Genomic DNA, 22,477 nt, shown 5'->3' with positions numbered 1-22,477 from the left:
GTTAAAAACATTTATATGTGGAAGAGATCACTCCCCTGTGTTCAGTAATGATTGTTCCAGTTGGATGTGTAGTGGCTCTTGACTTCAGAAAAGTGGCTTGGATAAGCTTCAAAATACAGAAAATTACAGAACAAGTCTGGTTGAATGTCACCAAATACTACTAGATATGTCATGACTTGGATAAATGAGAACCTTTGCAAACATTATCAAATCACAGTAAAAGGTCGCTGATGGCTTAGTTTGCAGTCTCAAAAAAGATGCTATGATCTTTGTCTACCTGTGAATTGTGAGTTTTTGACCTAATTGGAGACTGCATTGATTTTTTTTTTTTTTTTTTTTTTTTTTATTCAATTAGACCTTACCCATAAAAAGAACAGCATAAAGCAAAGCCTACTTATGTAACGAGCAAATATCACTACACCCATGTCCTTTGTACATATGTATTTTTATACCTGCAAAAACAAATTTTCACATGTAAATCCCTTTTTAGGATTTACAGCTATGGGCTGTCTTTAAATCTTGCAATGTATACTGACTTAACAACAACTTTTGCTTGTTCCCCTTTCTGTTTGGACTTAGGCTATGTTGGTGCCGCTACAGTTGGTGCTGCTGCCTGGTGGTTTATTGCTGCTGATGATGGACCAAGAATCACTTTCTATCAACTGGTACTAAATATAATTTTAGTTTAGCGGAGGAAGATTTTAATCTTTTGCATGTAGATATTGTATGCTTTTTAGTACTAAACAAGTACCTATAAGAATGCTTTTTGTAAAGTGATCCCTCATAATCCTGTGGTGTATTTACTTTTTTTTTTTTTAATCTATTTTGGTATGATTTGTATTCTTAAAGCTGGCCATACAGCAGTAGAATTTTTTGTTTGAAAATGTTTGTTTTCAGAACGTTTGATATTCTAAAAGTGTGGTCAAATTGATTGTTTTTGTAGTGACAAAAAATTTGAAGCAGAAGGTAAACTTTTTCTTGGATAAAAGTTTATCTTGCTGTCAGTTTATGCAGTCTCAATCCTCATCCTTTTTGGAACCAGCAATATACTGTAACCCGTTTCTCAGTCATTCCACTATTTTATTACAGGTATTGCTATAACACCGACAATTTATGCAGCACTTTACATATAGTATATTGTACATTCACATCAGTCCCCTGTCTTAAGGAACTTACAATCTAAGGTCCCTAACTCGCATTCATACATACCTAGGGTCTTTGGGGTGTGGGAGGAAACCCATTGCACACTTCCTGAAATTTCTTTAGGCCATTCCTGCCACATTATCTTATTAGTTTGTAAATCTATAGGCCTCTGTGTGCTTGAATGTGCCCCCATGACACTGGTTGCTATAGCTCAGCAACAAATTACTATTTTGCTCATATCTGTACACCTTTCTAAACACTGCCTTTTTATCTTAAACATCTTTAATAAAAACTTACTGTGAGTAAAAATTTATGAATAATTTGTCTAGCGATTGTGTCTGCTAATTCAGGTTCTTTTTCTTTCCAGAGCCATTTTCTTCAGTGCAAAGAGGACAACCCAGAATATGAGAACGTTCAGTGTGAAATCTTTGAGTCTCCTTACCCAATGACGATGGCGCTGTCGGTCCTTGTCACTATTGAAATGTGTAATGCCTTGAACAGGTAAACTTAACTGAACATTGATGGTTATCTCTGGTCTATTATTTACAGCCAGCATCCTGACAGTGCCTCTGAAACCTCTCTCTGAAATTCAAGCACAAGACAAGCTTTCTGAAGGTCCATATTTGTTAAGGCTTGCAACCCCTACCTTCTTCCTCCTAGGCTACAAGCCTAGTGATGAGTCCATAGGGCACAAGCTTATGTGGGATGGACTGCAACCATAGATGGAGGATGCATCAGCCTAGTACATTATCCTCTAAAATTAGAAAATGTATAATATACTCACAACGTGTGTATAAGCTCATCAGAATAGATCAATGTACTGAATGCCAGGGTTCTTGCATATCATCTCAACATATCACAAGGAAAAATGGTATAAGTCCAGAAGGCTAACACGTTTTGGGGAACTTGTCCTCTTCATCAGGGCTTTCGGCATTCAGTATCTTGATCTGTTCTGATGAGCTTGTTTGTGAGTATATTATACATTTTCTGATAATGCAATAGCCTGGTGTGCCCTCTGTATATTTATGGTTGCAGTTGTCCAGACTTGTAAGATTTGTAGAAGGAAACTAAATGCCTTTTAATGAGTACCACATTCAAGAGTGGGAGGCTTTTTTGTCTACTTGTTATCTTGTGGGATTGGCATGAAAATGTGTCCACTACCCCAGTAAGGTCAGTAAAGATGTTGGTTGTGACTAGAGGCACGTCCTGGAACTTTATGGTGCCTTCTGTCCATACAGTATCCTTGTTCAGTGTTGCTTTTGCCATTTTGGTTTCACTTTGAAGTGTCATTAATACAAAATTTCAGTTAATGGAGATGCACTTCCTATGTGGAAAACGGATGACTGAGGAAATTTGCAGGTTTTCTTTGGATACTGACCTGATGCAGTGGTACATGTGGTCCCACAATGATTTACTGTATGCTCAGTTTGTCTCTCACTGTATATGGAAATTGGGCTTCAAGGATAAGTTCACCTTTTGTAACATGTTACACCCTTATTCAGGGTGTAACATGTTACTGTTGCAGCAGCCCCTGTACCCCCCACCTAATCCCCTGTTGTGTCACATCGTTTATTCATAAAATTCTGTGAATGGGAGAACTACAAGTGCGGTTTATAATTCTCAATGAAATACCAGTGACCTGATGAGCGCTTTAGGTAGTTCATTGATGCTTCCTGTCGTGTAATTGCCTGCCCATACGAGGTCCAAGCAGACAGCTTACACTGACAGTTTGCAGGAGCCTTGCATTGCACCTGATATCTGCTGGGGAGTTTAACAGGTGGAGAAAATATACCATTTTAGGAAAAGAAAATAAGGTCATTTTGAAATTGATGGCAGCAACATGTCTCAAAAAGGTTGGTACAGGGCAACAAAAATTTGGCAAAGTGGTAATAACAAGGAAGAGTTGGAAGAACATTTTGCAACTAATTGGGTTAATTGACAACAGGACAGTAACGTAATTGGGTAAAAAAAGAGCTTAGAGTGTCAGAGTGACTCGGAAGTAAAGATGGGCAGAAGTTCACCAAACTGAAAAGCTGCATCTATAAATTGTCGAACAATTGCAGAATAATGTTTCTTAACGTAAAATTGCAAAGACCTTTAACCACTTGCCTACCAGGCCAATTCTGACATTTCTCTCCTACATGTAAAAATCATCATTTTTTTGCTAGAAAATTACATAGAACCCCCAAACATTTATGTTTTTTTTAGCAAAGACCCTAGAGAATACAAGGGCGGTCATTGCAACGTTTTACCTCGCATGGTATTTGTGCAGCAATTTTTCAAATGCGTTTTTTTTTTTTGGGAAAAAAACAAAACAGGTTTTTGTGCTTTTAAAAAAAAAAACTAAACAGTAAAGTTAGCCAATGTTTTTGCATAATGTGAAAGATGAAGTTACACCGAGTAAATGGATACCTAACATGTCACGCTTCAAAATTGCACACGCTTGTGGAATGGCGCCAAAGTTCGCTACTTAAAAATCCCCTTAGGCGACGAGTTAAAAATGTTTACTGGTTACATGTTTTGCGTTACAGAGGAGGTCTAGGACCAAAATTATTGCTCTCGCTCTAACGTTCGCGGCGATACCTCACGTGTGGTTTGAACACCATTTTCATATGTGGGTGGGACTTACGTATGCGTTCGCTTCTGCGTGCGAGCTCACGGGGACAGGGGCGCTTTCAAATTTTTTTATTTTTTTTTTTTATTGTTAGTTTTACTTTATTTTAGCTTGACACTTTTTTTTCCCCCAAAAATTTTTTTGATCACTTTTATTTCTATTACAAGGAATGTAAACATCCCTTGTAATAGGAATATGGCATGACAGGTCCTCTTTACAGTGAGATATGGGGTCAATAAGACCCTGCATCTCACCTCAAGGCTGGGAAGCCTGAAATCCAAAAAAAAAATCACCCCTTCCCACCGATCGTAACGGTGAGTCGGTAGAAGCACCGGAGGACGGCGGGAGGGGGGACGTCGCCTCTCTCCTCCCATAAGAACGATCAAGTGGCGGAACAGCCGCTATGATCGTTCTTATGGTGCACAGATTCGCCGGCTCTAAAAGACAATATCTGAATGATGCCTGTAGCTACAGGCATCATTCAGCTATCCCCGCTCAAAGCCGAGGACGTCATTTGGCGTACGGTGGGAAGTGGTTAAATATATCATCAGCTACTGTACATAATATTAAACGATTCAGAAAATCTGGAGAAATCTGTGTGCAAGGGACAAGACTGGATGCAATATTGAATGCCCGTGATCTTGGGGGGCCTTAGATGGCACCACATTAAAAATGGGCATGATTCTCTGATGAACTCAGGAATACTTCCGAAAGTCACTGTCTCTGAACACCGTTTGTCATGCCATCCAAAAGTGCAGGGTGAATCTCTATCATGCAGAGAAGGGGCCATATCTAAACATGATCCACAAACTGCACCGTATTGTCTGTTGCAAAGTGCAAAACTGTTCTGTGGCCAGTCGAGTCTAAATTGGACGTTCTTTTTGGCAACCATTGACCCTTTTCACTAGTGACTTTTCACTACTTTTTGTGTTTGAAACCGCTTCAGCATTCCTGTAATATATATTGCAAAGCACTGTTACTCTAGAAAACCTGTGGTCTTGTATTGCAGTCCGTTATACATATTCCTTGTTCATTATATGTAATTTGTACTTCTGATAAGGTATACATTTCTCGCAAAACTAACTTTTATACTCAAAAAAATTAATGGAATTATCTGACATCCACATAATGGTTGTTAGATTTTTTTTTAATAAGAGTGTGGATCTTCGTTCGGAATTGTGTGTTTTGCTTTATTACTGTATTTGAATGATTTTAATGTGCAGTAAACAGAGGATTAAGATCCCTTCTTACAATTATTTATTTCTCAGCTTGTCTGAAAACCAGTCTCTTCTGAGAATGCCTCCATGGGAAAACGTGTGGCTTCTGGGCTCGATTTGCTTATCCATGTCCCTCCATTTCCTAATTCTTTATGTTGAACCATTACCTGTGAGTATACCTGCCTTTTGCAGCATTTGTCCTTATCTTGCACATTGCAGAAATGTTCTCACTGACTGTTTTAATTTTGTTCTCCATTTTTCTATAGCTCATCTTCCAAATCACTCCATTGAACCTGACTCAGTGGTTGATGGTGCTGAAATTCTCATTACCGGTCATTCTTCTGGATGAGACACTTAAATTTATTGCCCGTAACTACTTGGAACCCGGTAAAGAGTGTGAAAAGCCTGACGCCAAACCGTGCACTTTTTCAGCATGCACTGAGGGAATTTCTTGGCCGTTTGTGTTTATTACCTTACCTCTGGTTACATGGCTTTACAGCACCGACACTAACATTACTGAGATGTTTTGGTCTTGACTGACGTTTTTTATGGAATGGAAATGTTTAACTTAACCAATTCATTTTTTGTTTTTTTTTATTGTTTAAAGCAACTGTCTATTTCTGCTGAAATTTCACATGAACATAGTGCTGGTGAAGGCAAGGTTTTGTTTCTCATACTAGGTCTGTTTTTGCTTCCCCCAAACACACACACCTCTTGACTCAATTCTGGATAAGAGGTGCCTCACTTTAGTTTTTTTTTTTTTTTTTTTTTTTTTTATCTTGTTTTATACATATACAGTTAGTGTTCATGTACAGAGAATTAACACTATTTTATGCAAATATTTTTTGTAGATGGGGAAAAAGCATGTACAGTGTTCTGTTTCATAATATTCATTCTCATTTAAAAAAAAAAGAAAAAAAAACACCCAAACATAAGGAAGTGAAAAGGAACTTTAATTTGATTAAATGGACATTATCTGCAGAAAATTAGTAGCAGATTTAGGGAAAGTGATTAAATGTCTAAAAATACAAAGCATGATCTGTCTTTCTGCATGGTCATTTGGATTTGGTTTGATATCATTAATGCTGTCTTCTTTAATGGGCTTTTTATATAGCCATAAGCCATTTTTTCCTGCACAAAGCAGATAACTGCTACCTCAGTCAGTATTTTTGTTTTCTAGACTCTCATTTCATAATTTTTTTTTTTTTTTTTTTTTTTCGTTTTTGTCTGTTTACACTGTTTTCCATAAGAGGTATGCCTGTTGCTTGTGCAGCTCATTCTACACCCATCTAGTTCAAATAAAGTTTCTCCCATAGATTTTTAAGTTTATTTATTTAAATGTCTAATGTATTTTATTGTAAGACATTTTCATTTTGCCAGTGTTGCCCATATCATGGGCTATACTTCTCATCCTAGACAAAAATAAAAACCATTTTAATGGACAGAGAAACCAATGTCTTGTCTTGAAAACTGCTTTATCACCCAAGTTCCTTATCCTTTTTTTTTTCTGCATTAGAACATACTGTGTGAATGTGATCAAATAATTTGCACTGCAAAGATAAAGTTGGATCTTATTTCATTTGTTGGCACACAAGCATCCACCTGTTATCATTGCAGGTTATTCTGCTAACTTGTATTACCAGAGTTGGGGAGTGTAACTTTGTGTATTTAATTTTTTTTAACTTGTAAATAGAACATGACCAAATGAACATATTGTATAGATCTATTTTTATTTGAAAGTGACACTAATGACCATCGTTTAACTGTTAGAGCATGTTTTCAGGTTGATTTCCGTCAGCCTCCAAAGTTCAGATCATTAATCGTCCTAATTGTGGTGTTTTTTTCCAAATGCATTCCAACACTCATCAACTAAAGTGAGTATTTATTGCCTTTTAAACACTTCGTCGTAGCCAGTTCATGTAACTTTGCCAGAAATAACAGTCTGTATTGTTGCTAAAGAATAAAAGTGGTTACGTTTCCCATTGCTTTGAGTCTGTCCTCAACATTTCATACACATGCATTTAACAGGCCAATCACCTTTGTTGTCTCAACACCCAGTTGTCAGAATAAGAGTGCAGTTCTGTATGATCCAACAGTAATTTTATTATGGGTCTTCTAAACATCCAAGCCAGTATTTCCAGTGTTTGGCTACTTTTTCTTTTCTTTCTTTCACCAAATAATTAAAACTGATACGGAGGTACTTTTCTAGGGCCAGTTCTTCTTTTAGATTCTCTGCTGTTCTTGAAGAAACTTTCACTTGTTCACAACATGAAGACATTTTCTGTATACTGTTCTAGACTTTCAGGTACAATTTTTAAAATGAAATCTACTTTCGGTTTAATGTCTGGGATTTTCTTTAGCACTGATACGGTGCGGTTTGACCTGCATGCAGGATTTTCAGTGCGCTTACAGAAAGCGCTACAAAACCAATGGACGTAGAACTCCGTGGGGAAGCTCAGCTAACCTGCACCAAACTTGCAGGTACTGTGTGCTACATCTGCAGTGTGGTCAAACCGCAACACGTCAGTGTGAAAGCTTGCAAATATAGCTTGCAAAATCGTGACCGAATTGATTGTCACATCTCAGCGTGGAAGTCAATAGGAAATGTTACAATCCAGTAATGAATAAAGAAATTCCTATGGGAAGATCTCTTCATCTGCCTACAGAAATGAAGAAAGCAGACAGATTTTGCTATAGGTAGATACAAGAAAAGTGTGTTCCCCACCACTTTAAAGCGGTTGTATACCTTTATTTTTAACTTTTACCTACAGGTAAGCCTATAATAAGGCTTACCTGTAGGTAAAAAAAATATCTCCTAAACCTGTAAGGTTTAGGAGATATTCCCCTCGCAATGAGCCGCTGACTGCAGCATGCGCACAGGGGATTCTCGGCTGACAGCCCGGCAAACTCCGGAGCTTGCCGGGCAGGAGTCTCCCGGCGCATGTGCGGGAGTGACGACATCGCGGCTCCTGCCACTCACAGCGCCGGAGCCGCGATACCCGGAAGACACGCCGAGGAGGAGATGTCAGCTCCCTCGGCGTGGACCAGGTGAGATGCCGGCGCCTCGTTCTAAGGTAAGTATCTCATAATGAGCTAGTATGCGGTACATACTAGCTCATTATGCCTTTTCCCTTGCAGGTGTAGGAAAAAAAAAAAAAAAAAGACAGCGGGTATACAACCGCTTTAAAAGTCTGCAAATAAGATAATGGTAGTATATCAGTGAGCATATAGCAGTTCTAGTTTAGTTCACTATACTGTGGGTGAATAAAGGCAGTTAAAGTGGAGCTAAATCCCCCACCCCCTATCCTTTTCAGCCAAGGAAGCTGCCATTTTAACCTGTTTGATCTGCAACTGCCATGGTGCTGCACATGTGATCAGTTATAACTCCAGCCATTTGATGCTTTGACAGTCATATGTTTGACATTGTGACAGTTACATTCCCGGCATGCCAGGGATGCTAACTGTTTTTTTTAACTGTTAAATCGGTGGGTTTTGTTCGTTCTGCTTTAAAATGAAATTTTCCTTCTGCATGGGGCCAAAGGATTCAAAATGTAAATCCTTTTATGTTCATCAGGCATAACTCATTTTCTTATTCCTTGATCATTTGACATGGATGCTGCATCCTCTGGTTAATTAGAGTTGCTCATTTGGGCCTCATTTACACAACCACTCTGGTGTAACATGAGTTGGTGTGATGCAGTGATATTCAATGGCACCCTAATAAACCTTGCCATTGGACATGCACTGCAGGGCGCCACAAAGCATGGCAAGACATTGCAGATCAGTATGTTACAAAAGAATAAATAGTACATGCACCAAGGCACGGAACATGTGTGTGTGCACTGGTGCAGCACAACGATGTGAATGGGGCCTTATATTATATACACTATATTGTCAAAAGTTTTGAGACGCCTGCCTTTACATGCACGTGAACTTTAAAGGCATCGCAGTCTTGGTCCATAGGGTTCAATATTGAGTCTTCTGGGAAGGCTGTCCACAAGGTTTAGGAGTGTGTCTATGGGAATGTTTGACCATTCTTCCAGAAGCACATTTGTGAGGTCAGGCTTTGATGTTGGACGAGAAGGCCTGGCATACCAAAGATATTCTGTCAGGTTGAGGTCAGGACTCTGCAGGTCAGTCAAGTTCCCATACCCCAAACTCGCTCATCTATGTCTTTATGGACCTTGCTTTGTGCACTGGTCCAAATCATTTGGTGGAGGGGGGATTATGGTGTGGGGTGGTTGTTCAGGAGTTGGGCTTGGTCCTTTAGTTCCAGTGAAGGGAACTCTTAAGGTGTCAGCATACCAAGACATTTTGGACAATTTCATGCTCCCAACTTTGTGGGAACAGTTTGGGGATGGCGCCTTCCTGTTCACCAGTGCACAAAGCAAGGTCTATAAAGACATGGATGAGTGAGTTTTTTTGGTGGAGGAACTTGACTGGCCTGTACAGAGTCCTAACCTCAACCCGATCGAACACCTTTTAGATGCATTAGAGCGGAAACTGCAAGCCAAGCCTTCTCGTCCACAGGCCTGACCTCACAAATGCGCTTCTGGAAGAATGCTCAAACCTTCCCATAGACGCTCTTAAACCTTGTGAGCAGCCTTCCCAGAAGAGTTGAAATTGTTATAGCTGCAAAGGGTGGGCCAAATCAAAACTGAATCCTTTGGGCTAAGTCTGGGATGCCATTAAAGTGCATGTGTGTAAAGGCAGGCGTCTTAATACTTTTGACAATATAGTGTAGCTAAAGAGTCGCTCCACCTTCCTAATCTTCCTCCATTCAGTTTCACTCGAGTGATATAGGTGCACTTGTCAATTCTGATGTTTTAGCAGTATGTTAACATTGTATGTTATTGTGACTCTGTTGAACATGGCTCATAATACAGGATTGGCTCCTCCACTCTAATGCCGCGTACACACGAGCGGACTTTACGGCAGACTTTGCCAGGCGGACTGGATTTCGTCAGAAAATTTGATCGTGTGTGGGCTCCAGCGGACTTTGTTTTCTCAAAAGTTGGATGGACTTAGATTTGAAACATGTTTTAAATTAATCCATCGAAATAGAGTCCAGTCAAAAAGTCCGCTCGTCTGTATGCTAGTTCGACGGACAAAAAGCCACGCTAGGGCAGCTATTGGCTACTGGCTATGAACTTCCTTGTTTTAGTCCGGTCGTACGTCATCACATACGAATTCGACAGACTTTGGTGGACTGTGTGTAGGCAAGTCCGTTCATTCAGAAAGTCCGTCGTAAAGTACGTCAAAGTCCGCCGGGCAAAGTCTGACGTAAAGTCCAACCGTGTGTACGCGGCATTAGCTTCTTAAGATGTTGGTTCATTGTTGCATTCAGAAAAAATAACATGCTTTTATATAACGTGAAAAAAAAATTATCTATATATGGACCAGGTCAGTAGTCCTAAGCACGGGGCTCTATTTAATGACCTCAACAGGATGACTCTAAATGTGAGATGGTTCTTCACAGACACGTTAGTGTGCAAATTTACAGCTTTCAGTGGCTGTACATTAAAAGCTGATTTAAACAAGATGGCTACAATCTGATAATGAATTTTAGTAATGTTTTCAATCACCAGTCTAGTGTTCTCATGCATTGTGGGCAATACTTGGCAAGGCTCAGAATGTATGGGCATAAATGTCTTATGAGAGAATAATATACCTTCTTTAGGGTCCTTTCACACTGGGGTGGGGCCAGCGTTAGCAGTAAAGCCCCGCAAGCTTTAGCGGTGCTTTATAGCTGTTAAAGCGGCGCTTTTCGGCAGCTATTGGGGCACTTTTAACCCCTGCTAGCGTCCAAAGAAAGGGTTAAAAGTTGTGCTGTCGAAGCGCTGCCCATTCATTTCAGTGGGCATGGAGTTTTGGGAGCCTTGTATACACCACTCCCGCACTGCCCCAAAGATGCTTCTTGCAGGACTTTTTTTCCCCATACTGCAAGCGCACCGCCTCAGTGTGAAAGCATTTGGGCTTTCACACTGGGGTGGCTTGAGAGGCACTTTTTCAGGTGCTATTTTTAGCACTAAAATGGCTGAAAAGCGCCACAGTGTGAAAGGGATCTTATTCTTTACAGTGGTGGATTATGGAAGGAGTGTTTTATTTAACTCCAAAGACCTGTCTTCTTTTTTTTAGGCTGCAGTGGCTGTTTTTGGAAGAGCATTATTGTGATTGGATGATGCTTGTAAAAAACACATGCTTTGTTAGTTAACAGGAAGATGAGACTTTAATTCCAATAATGAAGAAAAAAAAAAAATTTTTTTTAAGGGTACTCAAAATACTTGTGACTATAAGAGCAGAATCCATCAGTAAAAACAGTTAATGTGCAAGTGTAGTAACCACTTCCATACCGGGCCAATTCTGGCCTTCTTCTCCTACATGTAAAAATCCAAAATTTTTTTTTTTGCTAGAAAATTACTTGGAACCCCAAACATCATATATATATTTTTTTTTTTTAGCAGAGACCCTAGGGAATAAAGTGGCAATCGTTGCTATTTGTGCAGGAATTTTTCAAACACGACTTTTGGGGGGGTGTTATGAATTTAACCCAAAACACTAAAGTTGGCCCATTTTTTTTTTTTTTTTAATATAACGTGAAAGATGATGTTACACCGAGTAAATAGATAACGAACATGTCACGCTTTAAATTGGCGCACACTCGTGGAATGGCACCAAACTTCGGTACTTAAAAATCTCCGTAGGCGACACTTTTTTTTTTTTTTTTTTTTACAGGTTAGCAGTTTAAAGATGCAGAGGAGGTCTTGCACTAGAATTAATGCTCTCATGCTAACGTTTGTGGCGATGCCTCACGTGTGGTTTGAACGCTGTTTACATATGCAGGCACAACTTTCCCTTTAATTTATTCATTTTATTTTATTTTTTTATCACTTTTATTCCTATTACAAGGAATGCAAACATTCCTTGTAATGGGAATAGGGTATGACAGGTCCCCTTTACCGAGAGATGTGGGGTCTATAAGTCCACACATCTCTCCTCCTAGGCTGGAAAGCCTGAGCGCAAACAAAAAAAAAAAAAAAAAAAATCTGTCTTTCCAGCAAAAAAAACAAAACACAAAACACCCATGTCACGTCCAGTCTCCGAGGGTCATAGAGATGGCCGGGGACCATATGGTCTGCGGTAACCTCTATGGTAAACTGCCACCACTGGTGGTTTTATTCTCTGCCTGCCGATCGTCAATCAAGCCGCTATGAGGGCTTTTACTTTGCAGGGAATCGCCTGCTGAAAAAAACAGGCTGCAGGCATCTTTCAAATATCTCCACTCACAGTCCAGGACATTATATGATGGCCTACAGGCTGGAAGTGGTTAAATCACATATTCTTAAACCAGGCATTTTTAATCATTAAGAGTAATAAGACGCCTCTTGCTGCCTTTGTTGCTGCTCTTCACAAGATTGGGGAAATGTACAAATGACAGAATGGAAAGAGTGCACACAAAGTGCAGTAGAGTTAAAGCTTTAATATTAAAATCAAATACAAAATTGGCGACTCACAAAATTAAAATGGCTTGTACTTAACCCAGCATGAGCACCACTTTGTTTTCTCACTTGTAGTCCTGGATAGCAGCACTATCCGATGGAAGACTCTACAGCTGAAGGATAGACCAGTGCTCTGTACACAGGCATGGCGTGTTGCAGGAAATTTCCTGGACAATGTCACGTGGGCAGTGTGGTGGGCATAGCCATACCCACACCCACCACACTGCCCGTATGTTTCGTCACCCAGGAGATTCAATGCAACATGCTGTGCCTGTGTACAGCGCTCTGGTCTGCCCTTCAGCTGCAGCCATTCTTCTACTGACAGTAATGTTTAATTCCAATAAAGCTCATATCACATATCACGGTTGTGTTTTTTTTTTTTTTGTTTTTTTTTTTTGTTTTGTTTTTTTTAACTCGAAATGGCTAAACACACAGAACAATAGTTTGCTCTCTGTAACACAGAATCAGTTTCCAGTAATGCTTTATCTTTTGGATGACTGCAGCTTGACTGCATAAACACATTCCACTTTTTAGCAGCAAGCCTAAATCTAATTTCAGATAGTTAAAAAGGTGAACTTATATTTAAGCAGATAGAAAGTCTGGGTAGTGCTCAAGGCTTGCGATTTATAAGTGGTCAGAACATGATGACTGCCACTGATTATTGTGATTATAACACACAAAACTTTGCGTTATAATCAGTGGTGGTCATCATATTCTGACCATTTATATCGCTAGCCTTGAGCGCTGCCCAGACTTTCTATCTGCTTCATCACTGCTCCCCAGTTTTTGTGACAGCAGCTCAGGCTATTTTTCACTGATTCAATCATGCCTGTGTGAGACTCTGGCTATAGTGCTTGGAATATAAATGTGTGTATGTGGTGTTTTTTTTTTTTTTTTTTTTTTTTTTTTTTTTTTTTTGTGAACTTCTATTTAAATGGCTTGTAATATACAATAGCTTGTACTTTTGGCGTTTGTAGCCTTTGCTTTGACACACATGTATATTCTTTCCTGGTTAAAAAAGGTATTGTGCATCTCTAAGGAACACTAAGGCAGATGTGTGAAGGTTTCTTGGAAAGTCCTTGTTTAATTTCCAAACCCTTAACTGCACAATTACCGTAGGAATGTAATTGATAGCTATGGGCAGCAAACAATTTTTCCTGTAGCACAGGTAAGACGCTAGGCCTTCAAAAAAACTGCCCCAACTTGGAAAACATGTTTTATTTTATGCAGCTGGATCAAAGAAAACCATCATATTGTCCATAGCAACCATGAAGAGGTCATTTTCTATTCACAAATTACTAACACCTACACTCTTCTTTGTTCTCTTGTATTAATAATCAAAGCCTCGTCTCTAAATGAAAAATAAAAAAGCCCTAATGTGCTTCTGCACAATGGTTCTGCAGATGTTCTGAAAAATCTGTATTCAACTTTAATAGAACACCAGAATGTGCTGCAGATAATTGTGCTGATTTTATAAAGAAGTTGAAAATCTTCACACAATACATGAAACCGTCATATATGTTTATGGAAATATCTGAGTAGTCTGAACTTCCAATCCCTATCCTACATCTGTCTGATCAATAGGCTCCCAGACAGTGCTGTTTAATCTGCTATATTGTAGTTCATGCTAAACGTTTCAGCGGTTCGCAAACCCATTTCATTACTGCTGCTTGGAGTCCAGATTTGTTGATTGTGCGTACTGAAGTTATCCTTTTATGAGCCTGTTTTATGGCAACTTGAATTTCAGGATAATTATGCCTTTAAATATTCAGTCCTCCCAAAAGTTATTTGTTTGTAAAGTCCTGGTAGGCTAAGTCAGCTGCTGACTTTAAACCTTGTTCCCAACTTTTTTTCTCCACATACTCTTACATTATGGGTGTTCAAACACTCCTTTCGATTAGCTATAATTTTAAATATTTTATTTGGTTAAGGAGGAGTATGCACAGAACCCACAAGTCTCAAATTGGTGTAATTCTCCACCATCTAGATCTCAAATCTCCCAAAAACTAAACTGCAATAAAAGGACTGAGCTTCTGGATGTAAAGAGTGCTGAATGGAGCTGATCTTTATTTTGGCCCTATAACCCTAATGCAGCCTTAAAGTGTATGTAAACCCAAATTCTAATGTTGTTGTGCAAATATCTCCCATTTTGCCTTGTTAAAGTGGTATTAAAGCTTTTTAAAAAAAATAAAAAAATAACAAACGTTCTACTTGCCTGCTCTGTGCAATGATTTTGCACAGAGCAGCTCCGATCCTTTTATTTTCAGGTGCTCCTGGCTCCTCCCCCTAGAGCAGTGCCCCCTCAAGAAAGCCACTTGCCCTGGGGGCACCACTGCGTGCTTGCTCCCAAGCCTCTGCTCTAGAGCTGTACAAAATTACAGATTTACTGCCAGGATCAACAGGATGTTAAGGGTATTGATAAACTGCATCATATATGTATTTTGTTTTGCCCAGAGTTTCTTCAAATTCTTCCCGACCTTCCTCCTTTAATGCACTACGTCAAGGTGGCTCGTTCCCACAAATTGCTGTAGATGGAACTCACTTATGTGGGCGCGCGCTCCCATTGGCCAGCAGGGGGAGCCAATCAGCTGGTCCGGCAGACTCTATGTCAGTTGGCAACCCGTGATCGTTCCCCGCAGCGACAGAAGAATGGGGATCTGCCTGTGTAAACAAGGCAGATCTCCGTTCTGACAGGGGAGATCACACAGATCCTGTCTTCCTGCTATGCAGGAAGACAGATCTGTGTTTTTCCCCGTCACAGTCCCCCATACAGTTTAAAAAAACACAAACTGGGAACACATTTAACCCCTTGATCGCTCATGATGTTAACCCCTTCCCTGCCAGTGTCAGTACAATAACAGTGCATATTTTTAGCACTGATTACTGTAATAATGTCACTGGTTCCACAAAAAGTGTCAAATGTCTGATCTGTTCACCGCAATGTCGCAGTCCCGCTAAAAATCGCTGATCGGCTCCATTACTGGTAAAAAAGATAAAATAATAAATGCCATAAATCTATCCCATATTTTTTAGACGTGATAACGTTTGCGGAAACCAATCAATATACGCTTATTGTAATTTTATTTATTTTTTCCCCCAACAATATGTAGCAGAAAACATATCCTAAACTGATGAATACATTTTTTGTTTTTACTTTTTTTTTTTTTTTCCTTGGAAATGTTTTATAGCAGAAAGTAAAAATAGTGTTTTTATTTATTCATTAATTTTTTTTCTTAATTGTCGCTCCATTTTATTGAGTATAATGTCGCACGACCGCGCAATTTTCAGTTAAAGCGAGGCAGTGCCATATCGCAAAAAATGGCCTGGTTAGGAAGTGGGTAAATTCTTCCGGGGCTGAAGTGGTTATTATGGCAATATTCCACAAATCTTTTGGTTGATCTAGGCACCTTTTTAACAGTAAATTATCCTTTTTTAAATCGAAAGCTGGTTGAAAATTAGTAATGTTTCTGGAACAAATCTTAGCTGTGTCCTAACACAGAATTCAGATATTTAAATTTAGGTACTGCCACAGATGTTGTGCACATGGGCTTTTTGGAAGGACATTTATGGTGCTTACTGCAGTTCATCACACGAGTGTGGGTTGTGTGTGTGTTTTGTTTTTTTTGTTTTTTGTTTTTATGAGCTACTGGACTTCTACTACAATGTTCTGTTGCCGGAGAAGAAATGTTGGAGGGGGGGGGGGGGGGGGGGTCGTCTTGTACTACTACAAAAACAAAAACTTAAGGTTCCAAACCTTTACCACCTTCCATACTTCGAAAGTGAAGTATGGCTAAAGCTTTTTTTTTGGCTATACTTCTATTCTGGGTCACAGGAGTGAACTTACTCCTAAAGACCCTGTCAGCTGATGTCACAGGGCGGATCCAGTCTCTCAAAGGACCCCAACCATATTGTTGGGATCCACCCAACTGCCTATTTGACAGCAGGCTCCAGCTCTGAGTGCTCAGGTGAGAGCCGGAGCCAGCTGCATCACCCCTCTCCTGCCTGGTGACCGTCAATACTCTCTGCTCTAAAGCCCCATACACACTATTAGATTTTCTGCACGTTTTTGTCTTCCGATTTACCAAAATCATATAATATGAGGTCAAACCTTAAGGCTGCTTTCACACTGAGGTGCTTTACAGGTGCTATAGTGCCTGCAAACCGCCTCTCACTCCATCCAGTGTGAAAGCCCGAGTGCTTTGTGCGTCGGAATTGTGTACACATGATCGGAATTTACAACAAGCTCCCATCGAACATTTCCCGCCGAAGAATCCGACCGTGTGTACGCGGCATAAGAGTTTCAATTTGTATGTATTTAGGCAGGCCCTTGCACTACATGGTTTTGGTAGATTTGAAGACAAAAATCTGCAGAAAATCGAATAGTGTGTATGGGGCTTAAGATTGAGAACTGAACAAACGGCAGTCATGTGATCCCTTAGTTCTCAGTCTTGGAGACCAATGTAGGACAGCTGCAACAAAGAAGTGAGTATGTATGTGTTGTGTGTTTGTTTTTTTTTTTTTTTTTTTTTTTTTTAATAACCCCAAGCTTCTTTTAATTATCTGTTCCCTTGCTGTAGAAATTCTACAAACTTCCTGTCCTAGTTACACAACTGAAAAGCGAGTCAGCAAAGAAACATTGGAAATTCAATTTTTTATTTTAAATATTTATTAAGGATTTAACCATTTGCCACCAGGCAACATACCATTTGTGGGACTTTATGTGGTTAGACCTGGATGATGCCTCCCCGTGCTGGTGCGCAAAGGCGAACGCACATGTCTGTCCTTCATCGGTATGTATATAGTGATCGCACCACGAACGTCAGATTGAAAGCAATAATTCTATCATCAGACCTCATTTGTACATCTAAAGTGGTAAGCTGTAAAGGCTTTAAAGCATCGCATATGAATAATATAATGTACATAGGTTGTCGCTGTTCCACAGGTGTGCGCAAGAGTGACATGTTTGGTATCTATTTACTCGAAGTAGCATCATCTTTTATATTTTATCAAACATTTGGGTATTAGAGTGTGCTTTTATGTATTAAAATTCATTAAAGTGTGTGTGTTTTTTTTTTTTTTCCAAAAAATTATTGCAACACCCACCCACCAAAAAAAACCAAAACATAACGGTTGTGGGTTCTAAGTAATTTTCATGCAAAAAATACAGATTTTTACATGTATGTAAGAAGTGTCAGATAAAGGCCTGATCTTCAAGTGGTTAAGATACAATATATAGTAGAAATATCCAGTGCAAGAAAATAACACTGACAAACACTGTTAATATCAGTACACCAATTATTTGTTATGAACCCAGCACTAATATCAAAATAGCTTGTGGGAAATTCAAATTTTACACTATTCTGTCTTTAACTAGTTCCAGACTTTGGGCATGCTAGACACTCCCAAAAAACACCATTGTATACAGGACTTGTGTAGCAAGTCAAGTGTTGCTGCCCTGCTGCTGGGAACCCCCCCCCCCCCCCCCCCCCCATATATAGCAATTGTCTGCTTTGATCAAAGCCAGGATTACTGTGCACTCTGCAAAAGTGTCAGCAGCTGCAGATGTAAAAAAAAAAAGCAGTCCAAATCCGTGTTTATAAATACTGCTCCAGATATGGAAAGATACAAAGTAACAATGCTGCTTTTGTATCATTTCGTTAATTTGGCTGCAGATCAAAGGGATGTACTTCGATCTGCAAATTATATCTGTTAAAGCAAACTGACAAGTAAAAGAGTGATTTTAAAGAACGGGTTCACTTTTTGGGAAAAAATAATAAATGCACCTCCTTTTGTAGGCAAAAAAAAAATGTGCATTTATTATTTTATAGGCTGTAAAGCATTGCACCAGCGATCAGTAGATTGCTGGAGCCATGCAGGTCTCCAGCAGATCTGCCAGTGTATCTGCTTGCCCATACATCCCGTACAGGTAAGCAGATATAATTTGACAGGAAGCATGAATGAACTACCTTGGCGCTCCACAGCGCCGTGGTAGTTCATTGAAACCTACAAATCGACAGCCACAAAGGCTGCTGGAAATTGTACTTTTCCATGCACAGAGCCCTGTCAATCAGTACTGCGGCTGGGCAGACGGAGCCCTGCTCGGCCACATTTTTTCCAAAACTGTGACAGCTAGTGGGGCAGGAGAAGAACCCCGCTAGCTGCCACAGCTGGGATCTGGGAGGTGCGGGGGCTGGCATGTTCATAACATGTTACACCCTGAAACATGTTACGAAATGTGAATGCATCCTTTAACCCTTTGTTTACTTCAAACTCTTTATTGTCCTCCTACAGTTAATAATTTTTCTGCTTTTTTTTCTCCCTATTTTATTACTGTTAATATTTAAACTTTTTAATTTTTTTTATATTTTGTCCCATTTTTAAAAGTGCACAACATTAAAAAAACCAAAAAATGTATTTAGGAAGCATTGCAAAATAATTTACAATCGGAATCCTAATTTTAGCGTAATTTTAAACAGGACAGAATAAAGTGCATACTTTTTTTTTTCTGTGCAGTAACACATTTTATTTTTAAATGAACACTTCTCACAAAATGTGTTTTTATTTAGTTTCATGCATTTTTAATGTCTATACAATATCATAAAAAAGCCTTATTTATCCGTAAACAATTATATGTATTACCATGTTCTCTTTAGTTATGACCAAGAGATTGCTGAATAAACAATAAACCGGTCCATAGCAGAAAATGTAAAAAAAATTGCTCTGGTCTATAGAGGCTGAACAGGTGTGCCAGGCGAAGTTGTGGCTGGAGTTCAGTTTTACTCACTCTTCTTTTAAACATGTGCTTGACTTGAACTTGTGGTTTAAGATGTATTTATGTTGTAAGCCACAGAACATTAAATGGTCCTAAAAGCAGATATCCAATTTTTACTGCTCATTCTGGTAATTGTAGGATATTAAACCATTCACAATTTAGGAAACTTAATGTTCAGTTTTGGGAAAAGAGTATCAGTTTCTTAGGCAAAAAGTGCATCTACAGGTACAAGTCATTTTAGCTCTTTTTTGCTCCATCTGGAATCTTTTTTTTTTTTTTTTTTTTTGGTGAACTTTAAGCTGCACCGCTGTTTCCTAATGCATTTAGTTACAGATGCTGGTACAGCTAGCTGCCTTCTTTAGAAGTGCAAGTGAAAGCGTTTTTGCTAGAAAGAGGTTCAAGCCTACTATGTCCATAAATGGTTAGAGTAAAAGCAAGCATTCCTAGTGACCAAGCTGTGTTTAACTGCACAGTCTGATACATTTAAGCTGCCAGGAAAGTCTTGTATGACTTTTTCCATTGCATTTCATCAATCTTTCATACTATTTTACCTAATTGCCTCCATTTTAAGTAAGAAAAAATGCATTTTAATTTGAGACCTATTTTAAAAGTTCTCTTTAATGTTTCCATTAAACTTTAAAGACAGAGTAAACAAGTTGATAACATTCCTTAGAGATGAACCATAATTCTTTCATAATGGGATTTAGGTATCAAATTAGTACTAAACTGTGGTGGAAACTATTGTAGATACACAGTCAAAAAGGCCAAGGTAAATGTAAGTCATGATCCTAATAATGTGCACTAGATTAGGCCATTGACTTGCAGCAGTAGCCTCTGGAATAGCAGTAATACCATCCTGGTTCGATTTGCAGTCCCCTTATGCAAAGCAGTGTGTTATAAGGCACAGGAAGGAACTATATTCAGGCTTATTAGGCAATACCTTTTTGCCTAAATGCTGCTAACTGTACTAGTGATGAGTCACTGTTTTTTAAGAATTATAAAACCTTTTTTAACACAGTGTATAAAGAAAAATAAGGTAATTTAAAGGGACTACTTTTTTTATTGATTTTTTTTTTTTTTTAGTGGTGATTGGAATTTTATACGCTTACTGTTCCATATCTTTATGGCCATGTTTCTTATACATGTGTGTGTTCTACCGTGGTCGTCTATATAGCAGCCTGTCCCTCTTCTATAACTACTCTAGAGATTATTAAAAAAAAGGATAAGCCACTTTTTTTCAGTTCATTAGCTTGAATATGTAATGAGCAGTTATGTATTTTTTTTTTTTTTTTTAACTCATGTATGGAAACTTATGAGATTGGTTTTCTTGTTGAACTTTAGATGTTAAAACTGACGCCTGGTTAGTTGTTATATGCAACAGAGATGCTTTTCCTTTCACCAGTTTTTATTGCAGTGGTCTGCTTGATAAATAGCTAGATTTCCTGTGGATAGCTAAAAGAAAGCAATATGTTCAAACACTGATATGTTTGGTGAAGTCCATCTCACATATTTCAACAAGAGGCAAACTGCCCTATTGGCAACTGTTAACAAATAGCTGGTTTAGCCCTGGTTCGCACCAGTGCCATTTGACAGTTCAAAATCGTACGACAAGTAGCACCCCATTGCCGGCAATAGAACCGTTCAAATCGTTGCAACTCAAGTCGCAACGACTTTGAAAAAGGTTCCTACGCTACTTTTTCTTTTTTTTTTTGAGGCCCTCTTAAGCCCTCTTAGTCTCATAAAACGTAAAGGGAAATATCTATCCTGTGCACGTGGCATTATGGTGTCACATGACTCTGACATTTTGAATACAATCAAATATTTAACATTCATCACGCAAAGCGAACTAGTGGAAATTGGTCTATTCTGACACCAGAAAGGTCTAATTTTCAGTAGTGTCATTTGTAATTGTTTGTGGAGCCAAACACAAATTGACCATGATATGCACCTCTTTCTTAGATATGAAGTACTGGTTCTTTGTCTGGTAAAAGTCCTGTGATTGTGTTATGCCATTCAAGCACAATGCGTTTTTGTGAGTGTATGTAACTAGGAGTCGACCGATATAGTTTTTTCAGGGCCTATACCGATCTTTCGGCTGCCTTTTTTATCAGGTGCTGATATTACATAGTTACATATTGGGTAAGGTTGAATAAAAAGGAAGAAAAGAACAGCTGCACACCACAGGAACGTTCCAATGACTTTATTCCAAAAAATGGCAATAAACAGCCAACAAAGACAGTGTCCGAACCCAGGAGGTGACGCGTGCGTTTCACAATGACCTCAGTGCTTCTTCAAAGAACTGAAGAAGCACTGAGGTCAGTGTGAAAAGCACACGTCACCTCCTGGGTCCGGACAATGTCTTTGTTGGCTGTTTATTGCTATTTTTGGGATAAAATCATTGGAACGTCCCTGTGGTGTACAGCCATTCTTTTCTTCCTATTGATCATCGGTGGCGGGCCGTGGCTTGCACCCAGCGCATTCGGACTGTAGTGACTGCTCGCCTGGAGCGGCGCCTTCCTTGTTTGAAAGGTTGAATAGTAATGATAATAGTCCATCCAGTTCAACCTGTGTGGGTGCACATGTGTCAGTGTCTATAATTATTTCTCATATCCCTGTCTGTTGTGCTCTTTAAGATGCACATCCAAGAATCTCTTAAAAATATCCATACTCCCATTGAAACCACCACCAATTGTGGAAGAGTTCCATATCCTTATTGCCCTGACAGTGAAAAACCCCCTGCGTAGTTTAAGTTTAAACCGCTTCTCCAATCTCATTGTGTGCAATCTTACACTACTTGAGACTGAATCGTTTTTTTCCTATGCTGGGATTGCCATTGAGGTATTTGTAAATCACTATCATGTCCACTCTTAAGCATTTTCTCCAGGGAGAATAGATTGTTTGCAGTCGTTCCTCATAATGGAGGTCCTCCAGTCCCCTTAATAGTTTTGTTGCCCTTCTTTGGACTCTCTCCAGTTCCAGCACATCCCTTTTGTGGGCTGGAACCAGAACTGGACAGAATACTCCAGATGTGGCCTAACCAGAGTTTTATAAAGTAGCAGGATTAAAATTTTGATCCCTTGAGTATATCCACTTTTTATGCATGCTAATATTCTGCTGGCTTTGGTAGCTGCAGGTTGACATGGCAAGCTATTACTCAATCTGTCATCTACTAGGACCCCCAGATCTTTATCCATCCTTGATTCCCCCAGCTGTTCTCCCCCTAATGAGTAGT

At 39.2% G+C, this 22,477-nt stretch overlaps 1 protein-coding gene across 2 annotated transcripts in view; it reads left to right on the top strand.

Moving 5' to 3' along the window:
- Positions 1–22,477, top strand: part of ATP2A2 (ATPase sarcoplasmic/endoplasmic reticulum Ca2+ transporting 2) — an 82,661-nt gene that overhangs the window by 51,655 nt on the left and 8,529 nt on the right. The window contains exons 17-20 of one of the 2 annotated variants that reach the window (XM_073626468.1): positions 580–665; positions 1,511–1,644; positions 5,026–5,143; positions 5,241–5,361. In XM_073626468.1, the coding sequence (XP_073482569.1) occupies positions 580–665; positions 1,511–1,644; positions 5,026–5,143; positions 5,241–5,361 (459 nt within the window). Of the gene's footprint in view, positions 1–579; positions 666–1,510; positions 1,645–5,025; positions 5,144–5,240; positions 6,849–22,477 lie in introns of those variants that run through there. The other variant, XM_073626457.1, reaches the window with a different exon arrangement.

Source organism: Aquarana catesbeiana, linkage group LG01 (assembly GCF_042186555.1).
Source record: "Aquarana catesbeiana isolate 2022-GZ linkage group LG01, ASM4218655v1, whole genome shotgun sequence".
Lineage (NCBI taxonomy): Eukaryota > Metazoa > Chordata > Amphibia > Anura > Ranidae > Aquarana > Aquarana catesbeiana.
Note: the sequence above shows the minus strand (reverse complement) of the source record. Positions and strands in the feature narration are given on the sequence as shown.